Below are 22,995 nucleotides of genomic sequence, written 5' to 3' on the forward strand. Positions count from 1 at the left end.
TGACATAAAGTCTCCACCTCCTTCCCCCCAACTACAGCATAGTTTTCAACCCAGCTTCAGGTGGATAGCTTGTAGGGCTAATGTATTGCAGTCAATATGGGGCATCCTTCATTGATGACTTCAGATCGTAAGCTTTCCCTTCTTGTCTTACCTTCCATTAGTCACCTATATGAGCCCTTCTTTCTAGACACTCTAAGTTCTCTTTTGCAGTGCTCTTTCCATCCTTTACCTTCCTACTTTCCTTAACACACATGGATCAACTTCTCCCTGCCCATCAAAATCTTGCTTGACCTTCACATCCCACAACAAAGTTCAGAAGACCACTCTTCTATGAAACCCCTGAAGTCTGCCCTCATTACACACATTTATCACATTCTTATTGGGACCCCCTGTTCTCCTTTCCAATGAAAACTTATCCTTCCAATTAGACTGTAAATTCTGTTCAAAGCTGAGCCTTTATCTTATTTGTCTTTATATCCTCCAGGGCCAAATATAATGGCTTACCTGTAGCTAACACTCAATTAATATTTAATGACTGAATAAAGGACAATTAAAAAGGGGGGGAAAAAGCTTACCAGAAAAGCAGTGTGCTCCAAAGTAAAGCAGGTCCAAAATATTTCACAAGTACAGATAAGACCAGAAAATATGCAATTATAAATATATAATCAAGAAATACCATCAGACATCTTGCCTTGAATATAGGTATTCTAAGTTCACAGGACATTTCGATCTATTTTCCTATTAGTTTGTCCAAATGTGTGTGATCAAAAATTCAGAGTAAATACAACTTCACATTCAAAATCTTATTTAAAATGACATTTACTTTTGACTAACAGAATTGGAATAAAAATCCCTTCTCTACCTCTATTTTTTGATAATTCAATTTCGATATGAAAGATAATCAATGTAATAAAGGATAATTTAGCAATTGTAAGAGACACACAGAGAACAAGTGAACGGCCCAGACTGAAAGCCAGACTGCCTAAATTTTAGTGCTAGCTCTGATATTAACATGGGATCTTGGGCAAAGTACTTGACCTCCTTGTGCCTCACTTCTTTCCTCATCTCTAAAATAGAGTTCACATATAGCCCCTGCTTCTTAGTGCTTTTGTAAGAAGTGAATACAAAAATTCATATGGAGTAATCCTGACCACATCACCTGGCACATAGTAAGTACTCTTAAGAGTAGAATTCACTAGTAAAAATTGCGGTATCCATTTGAAGCTGAACTTGAGCCTGACTCTGAGTCTTAGAACCAGCAACTGGTGCTGGTTAAGTCAGACTTAACAATCCAGGTTTTCTAGGCTAAGCGCAGACCAGCTCCTGGAAGGACCCTCAGATAAACTTAAAATCTTTTCATACGCTTTTCGACATTAAGCTTATTTTTTCCTAGAAACAAAAAGAAGGCTCCCAAGAAGATGGAGAGCAGAGTATGTTTCAGAGAGTATATACATCAAGATCCTCCAGTTATCTATAACCTATATGGTTATAGGGCAGAAGGCTCCATCCTTGTGCTTTATGCTCTCAAGGCCTGAGGTCTCAGCCAATCTCCCAACAAGTGATGGCTTGCAAAGTTAACAGCCAATGCCTCCAGGAAAAGAGATACTGGGTGGGGGGTGAGGGGCACCTTCTTTGGTGGCTGGGGTCCCCTTGAAACAAAAGTACAAAGGTCATCATAACATGAGCTTCCCATTTCCCTTACATCTAACCATCAGATTTGGAAAGAACCATCTTTCCCATTATGGGGGTTTCTCATAGATTGTCTTTTCTTTTTACCTTCTCACTGACATCTGTAGCCTTCAAAACCACCTCTTCCATTATTAGCCTACAGGCCTCTTCAACAAACTTTTCTCCTGCTCTTGCGTCTGTCGTGGGGCCATTCAGTACAACCCCATCCACAAGAACAGCGCTCTTCTTACTTGGAATCATATCTTGTGGATGCGTATCTCCTGGAAGCACACAGAAAAATCACATTTGAGACATAACCTAATTAGATCACAACAAAACACAAGGGGAGGCAGGACCACTATCCCAGCTTCAAATGGCCTATCTTCTTTTAATACATTCGGGGCGTTGAAGCTGACAGTTGTTTATGGTTTCCAATGGCATCGTAGAGTTAAGGAAAGACACTTCTATTTAACATTCCTGTAGAATCTTGTTTGACATCAGCAAGTGTAGAAGAGCTCAAGAAATGTAAATTCAACCCATTTTACTCGCTCTTCCAAATACCTTTCAAACACATGCACAGAAAGATCATAGTAGACATGAGCCCGTGTCTGTTTTGTGCACACACGCTCTTTTGAATTTGCTAAGGATTGCCATATATTCTCTTTGTAGGAATAAGTCATTCCTAAAGAAGAAGAAGTTATTAACATATCACCTCTCTTCATTTTACATTTTAAGCCCATGTTTAAATGACCCTTTATATCAAAGACACTGCTTTGTCCCTGAGATCCCCTCTGTCCATGTACTCAGCCACTCTCTTATGAATGGAGAATAAAAGAAAGTGAGTTGAGTGATAGTTGGTGTACCCACATTTGATGCCCTCAAACTTGCAGCCTAGGCACAGGCAGAAGGATGGAACAGAACACCTTCAGGAGTATGCAATTGTCACTCAGTAACTAAAGGTTAAAAGTCAACATGGAAATCTATATCTGAGAAGAAAGGTTACTGCCTACCCAAAATAGCCTTCCCCAAAAATAATTCTGGCTACTGAATCCAAATATTCCACCAATATCTGCCACAAGCTTGGATTCAATTTTATTCTTTCTCGAATCAGTGTCTCTCTCTCTCCTCCCTATAAGGTATATACATATTCACTGGGCTGTGGAAATGTACAGAAACAGTTTTAAAAACTATCTTTCTTTTTTAAAAAAAAAGATTTTATTTATTTATTTGACAGAGAAAGACACAGTCAAAGAGGGAACACAAGCAGGGGAAGTGGGAGAAGGAGAAGCAGGTTTTCCATTAAGAAGGTAGCCCAACATGGGGCTCGATCCCAGGACCCTGGGATCATGACCTGAGCCGAAGGCAGACATTTAACCTACTAAGCCACCCAGGCACTCCTTACTTATATTTTTTAAATCTACCATAAATATGCTGATGGTCCATAGGTATTTCAAATATTTTTATGCTTACCAAGGGCTCTAGAAGTATTAACATTTATTATGCCCTAAGTCTGTCTTTTCCTTAGAAGAATACATTTTGGTAAAATTCTGTGGCTTTATAAACCTTTTATTTCTATTATTGGTGAACTCAAATGGTATCCATGGAGGCAGATAAAATATGGCACAGGCTGATTCCCCAATTCGGGAAAGACGGGGTCTGCCGCGAAGGATCAATCCTTTATCCTCACCCTGAAGGCTGAACCATTCAGAGCTCCAATGATGAATTTTAGTTCCATCCTTCACTTTTACTTATCTTTCACTTGAAAGGATGCATTCAACATGGTTTAGGGCCAAATGGTGAAGCCTTGGAATTGAGCTTTTAGATGGAAAGGCTGTACACCTAGAGGCACTTTCCTCCCCCAAATTTTAATCCTAAAAATAAGCTGGAAAAAGAGGGCAATTATTCAGGGAACCCTGGTTATGTCAGTAGGCTGTGCTATTATTAGGCACACAGAAAAAGTTAGGTTTCTTAACCTCATTAGTAGAATTTCAAGATTTTATTGTTCAGGGAATAGCAGCCACTCTCTAGCTCTCTCAAAATCAATCTCTCTCTCTCTCTCTCTCTCTCTGTCTCTCTCTCACTCACACTAAAAAATGTCAAACACCCACTTGCAACCAGAAAAGTAGTGAAATTGAAATTTAAGTCATCTTTCTCTCCACAGCAATCAATTTAAGAAATCCCCATATTTCATGCAATTATCTATGAAAAAATACAATCAAAAAAACAATGAAGAATTGGATATAGGTGGTGCCTCTTCCTGATAGATATATTCTATTTCTATTGCCAGATGTGAATATGTGCCTCTTTCTCCCCCATCTTTTCCCGGGTTGGAAAAGATCCTCTGGAGACTGTATAGTAGGCCATACTCTGACCTTCTGAGATGCATACCCAGGACTTCCAATCTAACCACTAAATTACTTAATCGCTGGGTTAATAATGAAGTTTTTCAATGGGAAGAATCTTCCATGAAGGATATATCCAGAATCTATTTTTCATGACCCACTCCCCTACTGCCTTAGTCCAAACCAGCATCAAATGCTTGGGTTAGTGCAGTAGCCTCCCAACTAACCCCCTATCACCACACACACACAAACAGCTCCCACCCTTGTCCTGCATGCTGTGTAGACTGTGCTCAACATCATAGCTCCTATGTACCTTCAAAGAGATAAGTCAGTTCACAGGATGACTTAAACCATCCAAGGGCTTTTTATCTCATCAAACAAAAACTCAAAGTCATAATGAGCTCAAGACCCTAAATGATCCCCTGTCCCCATGATCTGTTGGACATCAAACCTCAACTCTTATTACTGTCCTCCAAGCTCATGAAGTCTTATCCACTTTGGCTTCTTCACTACTCTTCACTCTTTCTTAAACATGAGCTTCTCAAAGAGGCCTCCTTGACAACCTTATTTCAAACCATAACCCCTTCTCACCCCACCTTCTTACTCTGCTTTATATGACTCAAAACCAGTGACCACCATGTGACAGATCATATACATTTCCCATTTACTTGTGTGATCATCTGTCTCTCCAGTAGAGGTTTGGCTCTCTAAGAGTGTAAGCTTGTGTCTGTGGGTTTCACTTTTGTTTCTGTAGCACCCAGAAAGAAAGTGACCGACAGCTTATAGGAGTTTGATACAAATGCATTTGCTACTAAATAAAAGAAGCCCTCCCTGGTCCTTCAACCGACCAGTGATGATGTCCCCCTTTTCCGAGATGCTATTGCAGGTTACCTGACCTAACTGAGCAAGAGACACATTTAGCTAGGGATGGGCTAGATGTAGAGTACAGTTCATACAATTCATGGCCTACAGAAGATGCTGTAGGGACCAGAAGAACGCGAGAACAGGGTCAACAGGCAAAGCCGAGTTGTGGTCTCTGAACTGTGAAAGGAAACTGCAAATGAAGACTCCCACTTTCCTCTCCTCGCTATACTTTTGTTGCAGCCACTGTCTTTCTATGCTCTCTCCTTCCCTTTCTGGTAGGCACTTGACCTCTGAAAGTCAGCCCGTCCAGCCTCACCCTGGGAACCACACTTCCAAGTGTGAAAGGCAGCCAACCTCTAAACTCTCGGACTTCTGAATTTCCACCAATTCATCAATCCTGTGCCTTCCAAAGATCTGTATAAGCTCAACTTTTGCTTTGCTCAAAGCGATGTTCAGATTTCCTTGTTGAAAACAATAAAATCAGCTTCAAACTGTTTCAGATACAGAGCAGTGGCCTCTTCCTTTCACATAGGACTAAGTGAGTTAACAAAGACAAAGACTTAAAGCACTGTCTGCTACATAGTGGGCACTTAGTAAATGTTATTAATATTAGCTAACTCAATACATTTTAGTTGGCAGTAATGAGAAATCAGCACTACTTATTAAATATATGAGTGCACAGAGCATTAAGTGAAACTCAGAGTGGCCAAATGACCTGGGTAATGAACTCTAGACCAAGGGGCCAGTGAGTTACTCCCTGTGGAAGAGTCAAAAGAGGGGCCATGGTGTAGGGAACTGCCCCTGTGAAGGGAGCAAAACGTCCTGCCATGATGCTCAGGACATAAGATGGTGGTTAAGGAGTTCAGCCCCCACTGGGTGGACAGTTGTCTAGACCTCTTTCCTTGTCACTTTCCATCTTACACTGTGGTTTCTGTGCAAAGGCCTTATTTTTTGCACCAGAATCTAAAGTCCTCCAGGAAAAGGATGCCTGTCTTATTTTTCTGGACATCCCAGAAACCTGTTAGGCAGCTGGCATGGGTAGGCATTCAACAATTCTGAGGACCACCTGGCTAACAGTAGAGGTATATGGGAAGTCATCCTATCTAACCTCTTCACAGAATCCAAAGACCCCTACACAACCCAGTGGCCAAGATGTCATGTAAGCTGAGTTCTAGTCTCACTTAACTTCTCCCAAGCTCCTTGATCCTGGGATAACACAACCTCTCTGTGCCTCAATTTCCTTATCCATAAAATAGGAGACAATTGAAGGAAAGTGCCAGGCTGGCTGCCAGAAAATCTTTAGGAAAGCCTAGTAAGATTCAGATTTCTGAGTTGGTACTAAAGATTTTATTCAGGCTGGGGTCCAGAATCTGGAAACCAGAATGTGCTCTAACTTACACCAACATGCAGGTGGACTTAGGATTCACTGTTCTGGGTGACCCCCTAAGGTCCTCTCTAACTCAAACATCTTCAGTTGTCAAGGCTTTCCCTCCCCTTTTCCTACTTAGGCATTCATTTCAACAAGCATATAGCAATCACCTACCATGTGCCACACATCAGTTTGGGGCCAAACAGATGAAGTGTGTCATGTCCTCAAGAATCTCAGTCTCCCTGGGGAGTTAGGATCTCAAAATTTACAGCAACACAAGACATGTCTACAGGCTCTGTTCCAGAATCTGTCCTCAAAGTTTTACAGATTTAACACATTTGATTGTCACAAAAACTCCAGTTAGTTACTCAGTGTTATGGCTGAAGAAACGGAGACACAGAGGCTGGAAATGGCTTACCCAATGTCACAGAGCTAGCAGGTAGTGAAGCCGAGGTAAGTAACATTGAAGTTCTCTGAAGGAACAATAAGATGCTACTCTGCAGGCATCTACAGTTTCTAAAGCCATATTAGGGAGGTAATAATGACCATGAGATGAAGTAGACTCAATTCCTATCCTTAGTAATGGACAGCCTTGGAGGACTGAATAAGCACGCTAGAAGGCAGCAGGTGCCAAGTGCATCCATGCATCAGCTCCTGTCTTGCAAACATTGGCGAACATATAACATTTCTTGGAGGTGACATTTTCCCATCACCCAGGATTTTGTTTTATGAGATCCTGTGTGTTAGCATCTGGGATGCTAGACAAATGATTCAGACTCTGCTGAGACACCAAGGCACCCCCTTTAATGAAAGAGTTCAGACCTTAAACACCATCCATTTTCTGAGAAGACAAGTTCCTCACAAGGGAGTCTCTAAAGCATTAAAAAAAAAAAATCTGTCAGAGCCTGCCAATGGCCAATAAATGCATGATGTACCACAAATCCCATCTCTCATCTATCTACCTATCTATCTATCATTTAATTTTTTTCTAGATAGAGTTGTAAATGGTGCCATTTAGAACATGCAGTGTACAACCTGCACAACTGTAAGCATCAGCCCAGGCTGTTCTGCTCCTCAAACAGGCCTTGGTTGGTGTTGTCACTTTTTTGTTTGTTTTCTTTTTGTCTTTTGACCCCCTTCACTTATTTCTCCCACACTGACTCCCCATCTCAGACAACCACCAATCTGTTCTCTGCTTCTATGAGCCTGTGTGTGTGTGTGTGTGTGTGTGTGTGTGTGTGTTTTAGATTCTGTATATGAGAAATCATACAATATTTGTCTTTGTCTGACTTATTTCACTTAGCATAATGGTCTTGAAGTCCAACCGCGTTGCTTCAGATGGCAAGATTTCATTCTTTCTTATGGCTGAATGATGTTCCACTACATATATATTTATATATATATATATGCATGACATACAAATACCATAATTTTTTATCCATTCATCCATCAATAAGCATTTGGGCTGCTTACATGTCTTGGCTACTGTAAATAATGCTGCAATAAGCATAGGGATGCACATATTTTTTCCAAGCCACTGGTTTTATTTTCTTCAGATAAGTACCCAAAAGTGGAACCACTGGATCATGTGATAGTTCTATTGTTAATTTTTTGAGGTATCTCCATACTGTTTTCCAAGTGGCAGCACCAATTTGCATTCCCACCAACAGTGCACAAACATTCCTTTTTCTCCACATCCTCACCAACATTTATTTCTAGTCTTTTTGATACTAGCCATTCTAATAAGTGTGAGGTGATATCTCAGTGAGATTTTGGTTTGCATTTCTCTGATGATGAGTGATGCTGAGCTTCTTTTCATGCACTTGTTGGCCGTCTGTATGTCTTCTTTGGAAAAATGTCTGTTCAGATCTTCTGTTCATTTTTTAATCAGATTGTTTAATCTGATTGCTTCTTTGCTATCGAGTTATGTGTTCTTTATATATTTTAGATATTAGCTCCTTATCAGATATACAATTTGCAAGTATATTCTCCCATTCAGCAGGTTACTCTTCCATTTTGCCAATGATTTCCTTTGCTGTGCAAACTTTTATTTATATTTGCTTTTGTTGCTCTTAGTTTTTGTTTTCATCTCGAAGACTTATGTTAAAGAGCTTAGGGCCTTTGTTTTCTTCTAAGAATTTTATGGTTTCAGGCCTTATGTTCAAATTTTTAATCCATTTTGAGTTAATTTTTGTGTATGCTATAAGATAGTACTTGAGTTTCTTTCTTTTGCATATGATTTTTTAGTTCTCCTAATGCCATTTATTAAAGCAACTGCCCTTTCCACATTGTATATTCTTGGTTCCTTTGTCATAAATTAATTGACTATATATGTGTGGGTTTATTTCTGGTCTCTGTTCTGTTCCATTGATCTATGCATCTGTTTTTGTTTTTGTTGTTGTTGTTGTTTTTAGATTTTATTTATTTATTTGAAAGAGAGAAAGAATGAGCAGAAGCAGGCAGAGTGGCAGGCAGAGGGAAAGGGAGAAGTAGGCTCTCTGCTGAGCAGAGAACAGGATGTGGGGCTCAAGCCGAGGACTCTGGGATCATGACCTTAGCTGAAGGCAGATGCTTAACCAGCTGAGTGACAAGTGCTCCTATGTGTCTGTTTTAATGCCAGTAGTATACTGTTTTGATTATGATAGCTTTGTAATATAGTTTGAAATCATGGAACATGATGCTTCCAGCTTTGTTCTTTCTCAAAGTTGCCTTGGCTTTTAGGTGTGTGTGTGTGTGTGTGTGTGTGGTCCCCTACAAATTTTATGATTATTTGTTCTATTTTTTTAGAAATACACCATTGGAATTTTGGTAGTGATTGCATTGAATCTGTACATTGTTTTGGGTAGTATGGACATTTTAACAATATTAATTCTTCCAACCCATGAACATGGAATATATTTGCATTTATTTGTGTCTTCTTCAATTTTTTTCTTAATGTCTTATAGTTTTCAATATACATGTCTTTCACTCGGTTAAATTTATCCCTATGTACTTTATTCCTTTTTGATGAAGTTGTAAATGGAATTGTTTTCTCTTTCTGATGGTTTGTTATTATTATGTAGAAATTCAGCATATTTTGTGTATTGATTTTTTTATCTTGCAACTTTACTAAATTCATTTATAAGTTCTAACAACTTTTTGATGAAATCTTTAAGGTTTTTTATTTATATTATCACGTCATCTGTAAATAGTGACTTCTCCTTTTTCAATTCAGATGTCTTTAATTTTTTTTTTTTTTTGCCTAATTTCTTTGACTATGAACTCTTAATACTATGTTGAATAAAAACAGTAAGAGTAAGCATCCTTGTCTTGTTCTTAATCTTGGAAGAAAGGCTTTCTACCTTTGAGGATGATATTAGTTGTGGGCTTGTCATTTATGGCTTTTATGGTGTTGAAGTTTATGACTTTTATACCCGCTCTGTTGATACTGAATATTGGATAATGTGTATTGATAATTATTTTAATTTCAGGAAGGTTTTCCTTTCACTGAACATTAGGCCAGGAATTGGTTAAACTTCTGATATTTTCAGGAGAGTAGGTTTTCCAGAGTCATTTCTTCCTATTGTTTGAGTAAACATTACTTGATAAGCTATATACACTGCTATTGTATGTCTTAGCTTGTCATATTGATAGGGAGCTCTTGAAACTAACCCCACCCACCCACCATCCCAGCTCTAAAACTTAGGAACTTTTCTGATGGGTACAACTTTACCTTGCAAGGACTTGAATGTAGACAGACTCTATGAGAAAACTGAATTTGTCATACCCACATAGTAAATTTCAGACCCATTTTTCAGCTCCAGGCTAGAGAACTTGGCTATGGAGGATATGCTTTCATTTGGCTCAGTGGGAGCTACAGCACCAAGGTGCAATAGATTTCCCAGGAGCTGTTCTCACTGTGTGTCCCCTCTCCTTCATTGGCCATTGCCACCCTTGTAGTCACAGTTTGTGCCATCATTTTTCCCCTGTGCCACCTTGGCTCCTTGTCCTCTTTGACTCTCCATCTTGCTTCTTGTCTACATATATTTATGAAACATCAGATTTGACTCCTTGCTGTGTCAATGTCTCATGTTTTCTGAGATAAGACTGAGTAGCAAGAATATCCATTTTTAGTCTGATTGTTTGATTAGGGCATTTTGGGACTAACAAGCATCCCAACTTGGACCACCCTTCCTACCAGACATGGTCTTGGCATGACTACCAATTAAGGTTGTGCTCTTTTGTGGGTATCTCAGGTACCTAAAAGTAGCAGGCATTTTAGATGCCCAGAGTTGCCTTAGTTTCTGTCTTTTTTTTTTTTAAGATTTTGTTTATTTATTTGACAGGGAGAGATTACAAGTAGACAGAGAGGCAGGCAGAGAGAGAGAGGGAAGCAGGCTCCCTGCTGAGCAGAGAGCCCGATGCGAGACTCGATTCTAGGACTCCGAGATCATGACCTGAGCCAAAGGCAACGGCTTAACCCACTGAGCCACCCAGGTGCCCAGTTTCTGTCTTTTTGAAGCCCTAATTATTCACCTCTCTTTCCAATTCTGTGAGTTCCAAAATCCTTTCAGTACACTCCCCCAAAAAGTGAGCAAGAGTCATTCTGTGTTCTGTGAAACAAGACAACCATAACTCATACTCTGAATAACTTAGCTTCTGTAGCCATTTCCAGGTAAGGAAAGCTAAAACCAACTAGACATGCCTTACTCTGTATAAATCTAGACCTTCAGAATTCCCCATCTATCTTTTTATTACTCTCTAAAACTCGGAGATCATCCAGTTACTGTCAGAAAATAAGCTTGCTGTTTTATTTTCTCTTTTTAAAAATATTCTCCTTAAATACAAGTCTGGATGACTGAGGTCAATGAATAGAGTACTGTCTTAGCAAAAAGAGTTTAGTACAACACTGCCAAAAAGAAATATAATGCAAGCCACAGATGGAGCCACCTGTGTGATTTTATCTTTTCTAGTAGCAGATGCCATAATTACTTATAAAATAGTACCAGTAGTTAACATAAAATATTTACAATGGATCAGGTACTGAGCTAGGCACCTTGTACAAATTATTTCATTTAGGCCTCATAATAACCTTGTGAGGAAAATATCTTTATTAACTCCATTTAACAGACAGAGTAACTGAGGCCAGAGAGATTACAAAAAACTGCCCAGACACCAGTAAGTGGTAGAAGCAGAATTCAAAGCCAGAAACCCTGAGTTCAGGCACCATGTTGATAATTACCACATCCTACTTTTTTCAAAAAAGGCAAACAAGAAAACACTGCTTCTTGTGTCTCATCAACCACACTAAACTATTTGGACATATATTTTGTACTCCTAAAACAATAAGCAATTATATCGGAACTATGCATTAAATTGTAATGTGCTACAATTTAATATATAGTTTTAAAACCAATTTGCTCAAGTGTTGACTTCAGAATTTTAAATGTGTTCCATTTAACCAGCAATTTAAATGAAAATTTAAATAAATGCTATAAATGGGTGCCTCATTTGCATGATCTGTTGATTAACTCCGATACAAAGCTCATCTGTGCCCTGGGTTCTACCTCCTAGCCTAGGCCTTTGGCAGATCATTTTCTAGATGACTAGAGGACAGTAACTCTCAACTCCTTACCATCTCAACACACATGTTGTGACAGTCATATGAAGCCAAACTCAAATGCAGGAAACCTTACTTATCATAACTTTTTTATTGAGTTTCTAACATGTGATTATAAGGAATATACTGAGAAGCTGCTTAGAATAACAGACCCTTCCAAGAATCATCTTAAAGTAAAAATAGATGGTCTAAACTGCCTACTATGGAGGGAGGACTCTGTCACTTGCAGGGCAAATGCATTGCTGAGTGGAGTATGCACATTTAGGGACAGAAATGAACTGCTCAGTGAAGTACGAAAGAAGTTGAGGCTGCCACCAGCATCTTCCTTCTCATCCTTTACATACACAGAATCAGCCTCACCCCCATATAAAATCAGAGCAAATATTCTAAAAATTTGAACCTACCTGGGAGCCAACACAGTCACATAAAATGCACTATTGATGGTATCCCTGATCTATGGTCAACGTGTTTGTTCTGGGGAATACTCACATGTCTCATTGCTACTCTGATGTCGATAAATTAAGTACTCATGGAATGGTGTGTAACAGATCATCAAGACACTGGCATGGGTTAGTCCCTAGCTGAGACCCACTGAGGCATGAGTTTGGATCCATCTAGAATATAAGCCAAGGTTTGTCTGAGGCCAATTTTATGTGAGAACATGGGATCTTAGAGCTTGACAATCACTTACAGATAATTTAGCAAATGTTCTCATTTTGAATTTGAGAAAACTAGGATTTAGTGGCACACAGATTGTTTGGTGTACCCCCTTCTATAGGTCTACCAGAGCCTCTAAGAGCTGTCTATACTTCATCCTTCATAAGCCTCTGGAATTGATATAATAGTACTCATATAACACTCATATAATAGTAGCTAGCATTTATCTAGCACTAACTCTGTGCCTGGTTTTTCGTAAGTCCTTTACAAATAATGGTATATTTATCCCACACAGCAAACCTGGGAAAATAAAAACAACTAAAACTCACTCTGGTTAAGTTAAGCATAAAAATGATTTATTGGAAGGATGTATCGGTTAGCTACAGTTGCATAACAAATGACCCCAAAACTTAAGAAAACAATGATACATTGTTTCTCATGATTCTGTGGCTTGGCTGGGTGACTCTGCTGGTCTTGCCTGGGCTCACTCACACAACTTCATCAGTTTGTGCATTGGTGGGATCTGAACTCATCTGGAAGGATTGGGATAGCTGGACCTTGTTCTCCACATAAGGTTTCATTTTCAAAGAGATTAGACTGTTCTTCCTCACAAGGTGACAGCAGGTTTGAAAACAATGAAGGTAAAAGCTGAAAAGCCTCTTGAGGCCTTGGATTTTATGTCACATAACAGCACCTCTGCCATGCTCTGTTGATCAAAGCAAGTCACAAGAACATTTGGATTCAAAGAAATTTTTTAAAAAGTCCACTTCTTGAAGACCAAAGGTAATGTCACATTGCAAAGTGGTATGCATACTAGGAGGGAATAAAGGACTTTGAAGACATTTTTTCCTAATCTACTGGAGCCTATCCTCTTATCAAAAATTATTCATATTCCTTCTATTCACAGAATAGGCTTGTTCCCATCCCCAAACCTTACCCCAATCTCATCCTGTTATAGAAACAGGCTTGTAGTCCAGGATCTCGTGATTTGTATCAGGTCTGTAAGTATACAAGGTTCTAGTTGCAGCTGTTCTAGGTTCAGAGACCCATAAACTAAAAACAAAGTATCAGACACCACACTCAACATAAAATAGTGAGAAGGATGGGATTACTACCACACACACTCCCAGGAAAGAAAGGCAGGCATAGGACCAGTCTCTGGTCCATCGCAGTTCTGAAATCTAACCAAGGACATATTGCACATATTGAATGGGGTCTGCTTCTGCCCTCTGGGGTGGTTTCCTAATCTATTATTTTCTGTGACTCTTGGATTTTCACTCAGACAGAAGTGAAGCAGTGGCCCAGCCTCTCGAACAGTCTTTGATATCAGATGCAGTAATGAACATTTCCAGATTCCTCTATAGTCTCCAACTGACCCATTCTTGCCAGTGCTTCAAGAAGGCTAGTTAGTGACTTTTCTCTGATTTCCAATTCCTCTTTATGGAATTTTCCATCCTCCACCTCTCCCACAATTATATAAGTTTTAATTTCTATAATAAGTACCTGGTTCCAGAGTACTCTTTGCATACAAAATGTTATTGCATTTCATCTTCACCACAGCTGTACAATTTATATACATACCCATTTTATAGATAAGGATACTGAGGCCCACAGGCTATCTGATTCCTGAGCCTATGATGTAATTCCTGTTCTCCATCTACTAGGAGAAGAGTGATGAGGACAATGGTGTGCTAGAAAGCTGGTTTCTGATTGGTAGCACTTAATCTATTTTTGTGGTATAAAAACTCCCCTGAACTAATCTCAAGATACGAACAGTTTAATAATTGGCTTACAACATTTCTGAATATTTAACACTCTTGTGACCTGGTATGAAGTAGCTTGGGCACACCACAGGATAAGGAGTTAGGAAAACAAAAGTCCTTCAATAAGGAAATGTAATAACAGTTAATAAAAATGGAGTAGAGCAGTTCTTCTTGTGTGTATCTGTGCTCAAGCCATTTGATTTCCAAGTCAATCATCTTTATCTCGTTGCCTGCTGCTTTTCTATTTTGGCAAAAACTGCTCTACCCACTTACATGGCAAGTCTGACGTTCTGAAAAATTAATACTCATATCTCAGCATCTTTCAACCAACCACTGATAGAAATTAATATATAAATATCCAGCTCTTTTGTTTTTCATATGGGATAACTCTGAGGTGTGGATTCTTTGCTAACACCCTGAGTTCTCCAGCAGAATTAAGCTTCGATTACCCACAGTGATACCTTGCTTTATAACGTGTTCTCGATTGGCTAGCTCTGAAACCACCTTCCAAAGAAACTATTTGTGCTCTAATGGTTGACTTAAGGTCTGCTCCTGGAAAATTCAGATCAAGACAAATGATCATCATTTCTTGAATGCCTGTGTCCCAGACACTGTACTAGACAGTTATATATTTTTATGCAACTCTTAATGACATTAACAAGTATCATCCCCAATTCTACAAATATAAAATTGAGGTCCTTTTGTGGGGGTCACATAGCTGGTATAGTAAATAACAGAACTGATATTCAAACTATGATTGATTGCAATGTCTCTTGTCTTTTCACTAAACGATGCTGCCTCTCTCATAGGGGAGACTGGATGAACACTCATGAAACAATAAAAGAACAATTAACTGCTAAACTGACATATTGTATTGAACACTTCTGGACAAAACTGTCATCGTATGTATGTTCCACAATTACTTTCTGAAATCTCTTTTGCTGTACCATCAACTTGAAAAATAAGGCCACAGACAAATATTAGGAAATTCAATTTTTCATAGATTTTCTTTCTCCTCCATCACTGCTTCACACAAATTAGGTACTGAAATAAAACTGAGCTGATGGCACAACAGAATATACCATGATGAAAATGCATATGAAAAAAATATGTTCCCTGGATGTATTTTTTGGCCTGCATAGCATTTGAAAGAACAGATAAGATATGTCATAAAATACCAACTAAGTCTCTATTGATTTTGAAAGTCGATGCAGAGCATTAGGAGATCAAAGAACACAACATCCAGAGTGCTGAATTGGGAATAGTCTTATCAGCAAGAAACTCAAACAAAAGGAGGACTTAGCAATATATTTAATAGGCAAAAACTGGAGTGTGGAAATTTAAAATTTGTCAATGCTGCAGCTAAATCACCGAAACAGATTTTAATATTTAACAATGGCTTGCTGACATTAAGTAATTTAGAAAGTTGCTTTGTAATATTTCCCATTAAAAAACTCCTGAATGCTGAAATTCTCAGCACTGCACCTCAGACGCTGGTGGAAACAAACATAAAATTTAACTGCTTTAACACTATTTTACAGTGTTGATTTCTTACTTTTAATTATCTGCTCTGACAATATGCACAGAAAGGACATTCTGAAGTTTGGGATGGGGAGTTCTAGCTCCAACTCTAGCCCTACCTAGTTCTGTGACTGCAGGTAGTACTTTCCTCTGGTTAAATGATGCTGTCGGTTAAATGATGCTCTATAAGATATCTTGCCACTCTACCTGTCAATGATTCTTGGGCCAACGCCATCTTGCAGTTAAAATCCTATTCATGTAATGAACACAGATCACATCCCAGCATTTCTAAAAGAGGTCCGCATCAATGCTCTGCACTACTGAGAATTCCTTAATTATTCAGGACCACCATGGTGGTGTTCATGGGAGGAAATGGTGGTGTTCATGGGAGGAAATGGTGAAGAAGGTGGTCTTTTAGGGCCCTGACGTCAGGCACAACAAAGCCGGTTTATGTCCCAAACCTTTCTATATTATTTTGTCTGTAAGAGACTATAAGCATGAATGAATGAAGTAATACTTGAGCTTTAAATTATAGGATGACTTGACAGATATTTGCTACTCATTGCTTTTCCCTCTTTAAAAACAAATAACTTTACTGCTAAGCCTCACTTACCATGAGACTTTATCATCACAGACGTGAGACCCAGCTTTGTGCATATTTACCTTTGGCAACTGCACTCCCCAAAATCACTGCCACTGGTGTCAATGGCAGTGGCTGAAGCAGCCAATTTCATTTGTGTCAAGTTTGTTTGTGGCATCATTACCTTTATGATACACAGATATAGCAAGAAACTTTAAGTGTTTTTATTTTGGTTCTTAATTAATCTTGTCTTCCCCATGAGGCCCCATTGCTAGAAAGAGTAACAAAATTTACCTTACTTGGTACAATCTGGTTAAAATTTGGTCAAATATAATAAACAGTCTCTTTAGATGATGCTCAGTTCTACTGTGTAAAAATGCTTGCTCTCCTAGATTCCCATTTCCCTTTCTCCTTAATACTCTCCTCGATGACTTTGAGCTATTTTTTTGCAAGCGACTCAACTTCAAGATGGTGGAAGAATGATAAGATCCTTGTTTCAGCATAGCATCCACTGGCACCTTTGTCTCTCGGCAATCTCATTTTCTACATCCTTTCTCACCTAGCCATCATGGCTGAGGAACATTCATAGACTCTTTCCCTCACCTTCATCAGATACTGGGGGTGCTCCATGACTGGGGTGACCCCGCCTTGGCTGTTAATAATGGTATAAACCCTCCAGGCTTATGCCACACCCTTCATCACCTCCCCAGTAGAGCAGGTCCATCCCATGATTTCTGCCTTCATCTTCATCAGAGAGGGACCCTTGGGAGGACCAAGGGTACTTGATCCAACCACCTTCCTCAGAAAGAGCCATGCTCACATCATAAAAGGCTAAATCCAGCTTCTTCCTCCACATCCAACTTCAGGGAGCCATCCTTTTTGCTGTGAAGAGATTGCAAGGTGGCCTCCTCTAAGAGAAGCTGGTAAAGGTCTCTGTTATTGCCTTCAATATTTCTATAAACCTGCCATGATCCCAAGTAATGAGAAATAGATATCATGTCTTTCAACACTTCCCTCCCTTGCTTCAATCTTTTTTTCCCTCCCCATTATCATCTCATGTAAGAAATGGAGATTTTTCATTGACTTTTCTTACATTAAATAGTCCCTTTTTCCTCCTAGCTTTAAAAGTGCACAAAGGTTATCTTCTCTGTGCTATAGACAGACTCCATGATTTTGTCTCCTAAGCCTAGGAGGTCATGTTAAAGGGGAAATAAAAGAATTGAGAGAGCCCTGTCTCAAGGCAATAGCCTGACTTGTAAAACTACCATTTTCCTTTGAAATTCTTATTTTGACCACGGAATCTAATTAGTAATTATCTTTCTTTTTGCGTTCTACCTGTAAGGATCGTCACCTCTCTTAGGCAGACAGCTATTTGCAGAGAAGAGTGGGTACTCAGACATAGCAGGGAAAAAGCATGGTAATATTTTTTTTGAAATATCATATGCATGAAATGCTTTAAAATTGGATTGTGCTGAGAGTTGCACCACTCTATAAATTTGCTAAAAATTGAATTGCACATTCAAACAGGTAAATTTTATGATATGTAAATCATACCTCAATAAAGCTCTTAAAAATCATGTGCACAGTATAAAAGAGTGAGCACAGTTGCTCAGCCTCCTGTAGGCTGTGCTATGGACCTCTTAGTTGCACTGCCGATGAGAGCATCAGAAACAGAGCAAACAAGGAAAGCACGTGCAGGCATTGTACTCTCCATAAGGGTTAGGGATCAATCATACTCCCAGTACAGTTCAGCGAGCAGAAAGCTATAATTTTCCTTTAAACTGAGACTTACTTGCCCAATCTGTTTACATGGGTATCTCTCCAGCTAGAAAATGTTATCAGTTTCTTCAGATCGTGAGCATGAACTGTAATTATGCATGTATGTGTTTACATAAAAACATTTTTTCACTGGCACATACTGTCTATGGAAGTTTCTTATCTGGCAACATCAAATATCCAGAACTTACACAAAAATACAAAAGAATGCAAAATAAATAAATAGAACAATGTTACTGTAATAGATACCTATACACCTAGTCAGATTTCATTCAGAGGCAATCTACCTTTCATCAGCTACAATTCCAACCTTTTGTGGGCTAGAAAACCAAGAATATGAGACAATAACCAAGCTTGTTAAAAGCAGTAAATTGGAGGAAGTGTGGCAAGTGGTGACTAAAGATACTATTAGGATTTATGAGAAGAAAGACAAAGGAGCGGACACTCATGGAGACCATGATGAAGGAGACAGAAACAGTACAAAAGAAGCTACAAGAATTCAAAAACAGCAGGGGCACCTGGGTGGCTCAGTGGTTAAGCCTCTGCCTTCAGCTCAGGTCACGATCCCCTGAGATCGAGCCCTGTATCGGGCTCTCTGCTCAGAAGGGAGCCTGCTTCCCCCTCTCTCTCTGCCTGCCTCTCTCCCTACTTATGATCTCTCTCTGTCAAATAAATAAATTAAATCTTTAAAAAAAAAGAATTAAAAAACAGCAATCTGCCCCTCATTCAATGAAGGGACAAACAGCTGGATACATCTCAACTCCTAGAAATGTTATATTATTCAGTGTTCACAATTGGTAACTCCAAGATACACAGAAGAGGCTTAAACTTGTTGAGTGAGGCAAGTAAGTTTTACAATTATTTTATAAATTATTCTTAAAAGCCTGTTTTGCTTATTTTTAAATTAGGTATCCCTTTTTTATTTACCACTTAAACTATTTTAACGTAAGATAAAATTTACCATTTTAACTATTGTTAAGTATATAGTTCACTATGTTGAAGTATATTCACGTTGTTGTGAAACAGATCTCCAGTACTTTTTCATCTTGTCAAAATGAAACTCTATAACCACTAAATACTTTTCCTCCTCCCTTATTCTCCTAACCCCCTGGTAACCACCATTCTACTTTATGTTTTTATGAATTTGATTGCTTTAGTTACCTCATTTAAATGGATCATGTAATATTCATCTGATCATACAATGTGGTGATGTCTGGCATATTTCATTTAACATAATGTCCTCAAGGTTCATCCACAGGGTAGCATGTGACAGGATTTCTACCCACTCCATTGTATATAAAAACCACATTTTGTTTATCTACTCATCCACTGATGGACATTTGGGTTGCTTCTATCTCTTGGCTATTGTGAATAGTGCTACTATGAACATGGATGAGCAAATACCTTTTCAAGACCCTGTTTTCAATTCTTTTGGATACTTATCCAGAAATGTTTTTGTTGTTGTTGTTGTTGTTTTTTGTTTTGTTGTTTTTTTTTTTTTTAAATAAGCTCCATGCCCAGTATGGAGCTCAGTATAGGGCTTGAACTCACAACCCTGAGATCAAGACCTGAGCTGAGATCAAGAGTCAGACGCTTAACCTCTGAGACACCCAGCTGCCCCTTATTTTTAACTTTTTGAGGAACCTCTATACTATGTTTCATAGCAATTACACCATTTCACAAGCCCACCAATCATCTACAGGTGTTTCAATTTCTCCATATCCTCCTCAACACTTTTTATTTTTTTTTAAAGATTTTATTTACTTTTTTGACAGACAGAGATCACAAGTAGGCAGAGGCAGACAGAGAGAGAGGGGGAAGCGGGCTCCCTGCTGAGCAGAGAGCCTGATGCGGGGCTCGATCCCAGGACCCTGGGATTATGACCTGAGCCGAAGGCAGAGGTTTTAACACACTGAGCCACCCAGGCGCCCCGAGCATCTTTTCATATACTGTTTAGTCACTTGTATACCATCTTTGAAGAAATATTTCTTCAGGTCTTTTGTCTAGTTTTTAATGAGGTTATTTGATTTTTTTTTTTTTTTTTGTAATGGAGTGTAGGAGTGCTTTATATAGTCTGGATATTAGCTCCTTATCAGATATATGATTTGCAAATATTTTCTTCCACTTCATAGGTTGCTTTTTCATTCTGTTGGTTGTGTCCTTTGATGCACAAAAGCTCTTTAGATTGATGAAGTCTCTGGTGTCTATTTTTGGTTTTGTCTCCCATGCTTTTTGTGTAATACCCAAGAAAACATTGCCAAATAAAATGTCATGAAAATTTCCCCTGTGTTTCCTCCTAGGAATTTTGTAGTGTGGGGTCTTAAGTTTAGGCCTTTAATTCATTTTTCAGTTATTTTGTATATTGTGTCAAATAAGAGTCCAACTTTATTCTTTCATATGTGGGTGTCTAGTTTTCTCAACATCATTTGTTAAATAGATTGTCCTTTCCTCATTGAGTGGTCTTAAGTTGGAAATCATTTGACCACATACATCACGGTTTATCTCTTGACTCTCTATTCTATTTCATTGGTCTATTTATCTGTCTGCATGCAAGTATCACACTTTTGATTATTGTAGCTTTGCAATATGTTTTGAAATCAGGAAGTGTGGGTCTTCCAAGTTTGTTATTTTTCAAAAATTTTTGGCTATTTAGGGTCCCTTGAGATTACATATGAATTTTAATGGTGAAATTTTCTATTTCTGCAGAAAATTCTCTTGGAATTTTGGTAAGGATTGTATTGAATCTGTAGTTCACTTTGGGTGGTATAAACATCTTAACCATATTAAGTCTTCCAATCAATGAACATGGGATGTCTTTTCATTTATTGGTGTGTTCTTTAATTTCTTTCAGTAATGTTTGCAGTTTTCAGTATAGAAACTGCTCATCTCCCTGATTAGATTATATGTAAGAATTATTTGTGATGTTATTTTAAATCCTAAAATGTTTTTTATACAAACTTTAAGTGTATGTCTTTTAAAGAGATTATCAGTGAGACAGTTAGATGTAGAATAGACAACAGATATCTTATTGGTCTAAATCCTTCAACTCTAAATATCCTATTTGTTCAACAAAATCCACACCCTTTCAAGTCTGAGTCTATAAAATTTAGCCATCCCACCACCAATAAGAAGCAGAAAAGGAACAACAAAGATGCATCCTATGGTGTCTTCTTGAGTTTGGGGACCAACACTTATTGGCACTCACTCCTAACTGAAGGGGACCCTACCACAGAAGCACAGTCAAAACAACTTTAAGTAAAGTATTTCAACTGCATCTGCGAATGTGCAATGAAGCAGAGCTAAGGTAGGAAAAGTCCTGCTCTATAATAACTCCATTGCATGAGAATTTTGTGCTGTATTATTCATAAAAGGAGTATCAGGTGAAACCCCACATTGAAGGTCTCTGTGATTCATTTTGTGTTCAAATCTGCAACTTCTATTGAAGAGATGGTCCTTAAAGCTGTGATGACCAAGGAAGCAGACCAACTACAGCTCCTTAAATCCAGCAAAGAAAGGCTTTGTCCTTGCACAAACCCAGGAAAATGTTGAGCTCAACCATCATAATTTAATCATGAGCAAAAACAGAAACAAACAAACAAAGGAAACCTATCTCCTTGCTATAGTTTTCTATTATATTCTCTATGTGTGCTGCTTTAGTTCTGTGTAGGAAGACTATTAAAAATCACTGCCCCCCCCCAAACACACACACAAAAGTCACTGTCCCTTTTTCAATGACTCTATTAGGAGTGGTGGAAGTCAAAGGTCTCCTTCCTCATATTACAATGCACTTGCTATTTGCTTTGAGGGTTCTATTTAGACTAAATCTTCTTTTAAGACATACTCCCCATAGAGTTCCATACATATTTATCCATATAATTCAATGTTGTAAATATTTATTGAGGGATGAAGGTAGGACATACTAATCTTCAATGTGCCAGGTACCTAACATACATTCTTACAAAATCCATGAGGTTAGTAGTGTTATTTGCTATCATCTCCATTGTACTGGGAAGTGAACTGATGCTCAGAAAGAGGTCTCACTGTTATTAGTGTCAGAAACTGAGCTTTGGTCTATAAAAAGCAAAACTCAAACCCTGCCCTTCCCTAGCACTGTCTTGACTGAGTGCAAATTGGTCAGGATGAACATTTGTAAAAAAAATAAATATTTTCGATAACTAGATCTTTGGATTTTCAAGAATTTGTAATCTTGATGCACTCCTATGCAAATTTTCGTCTCTATACTATGCCTTAATATATTATTAATCATTTTTTGGATTTGTAGGGTTCTCTCTCTGTTTTTGTGTGTGTGTGTGTGTGTGTGTGTGTGTGTGTGTGTGTTTCTATATTTTAATTAGATTTCAGCCAATTATTTCTCTTCTAACTTATTTGTGATTAAAAAAATATTGAAACAACTTGACTATTCAACAATTGAGGATTAATAAGAACACATTTGGATTCCAATACAAGGATTTGTTTGAACAATAGAAATGACATTCATGCTTGTGTAAGAAAATAGAAAACAGGGGCACCTAGGTGGCTCAGTGGGTTAAAGCCTCTGCCTTTGACTCAGGTCATGATCCCAGGGTGCTGGGATCAAGCCCCACATAGGGCTCTCTGCTCAGCAGGGAGCCTGCTTCCTCCCCCCTCTCTCTCTGTCTGCCTCTCTGCCTACTTGTGATCTCTGTCAAATAAATTAAAAAATATATATATTAAAAAAAAAAAGAAAAGAAAAGAAAATAGAAAACAAACCAGAGTAATACAATTGGAAAGCCTGGCCAAAAATGAATGAGAAAAACATCTAAGCAAACAAAAACCCCATCTCCACCCCTCTTTCTTATCAAATTAATTTTTTCCTT

The 22,995-nt window shown here is 38.5% G+C and overlaps 1 protein-coding gene across 1 annotated transcript in view; it reads right to left on the reverse strand.

Moving 5' to 3' along the window:
* The window catches only part of GADL1 (glutamate decarboxylase like 1), a 162,798-nt gene that overhangs the window by 135,172 nt on the left and 4,631 nt on the right, over positions 1 to 22,995 (reverse strand). Inside the window, exon 2 of the mRNA XM_032861030.1 lies at positions 1,777 to 1,949. Coding sequence (XP_032716921.1) covers positions 1,777 to 1,949 — 173 coding nt within the window. The remainder of the gene's footprint in view (positions 1 to 1,776; positions 1,950 to 22,995) is intronic.

The sequence above is a fragment of the Lontra canadensis genome, unplaced genomic scaffold (assembly GCF_010015895.1).
Source record: "Lontra canadensis isolate GAN:19392208 unplaced genomic scaffold, GSC_riverotter_1.0 scaffold20, whole genome shotgun sequence".
In the NCBI taxonomy this organism is placed as follows: domain Eukaryota; kingdom Metazoa; phylum Chordata; class Mammalia; order Carnivora; family Mustelidae; genus Lontra; species Lontra canadensis.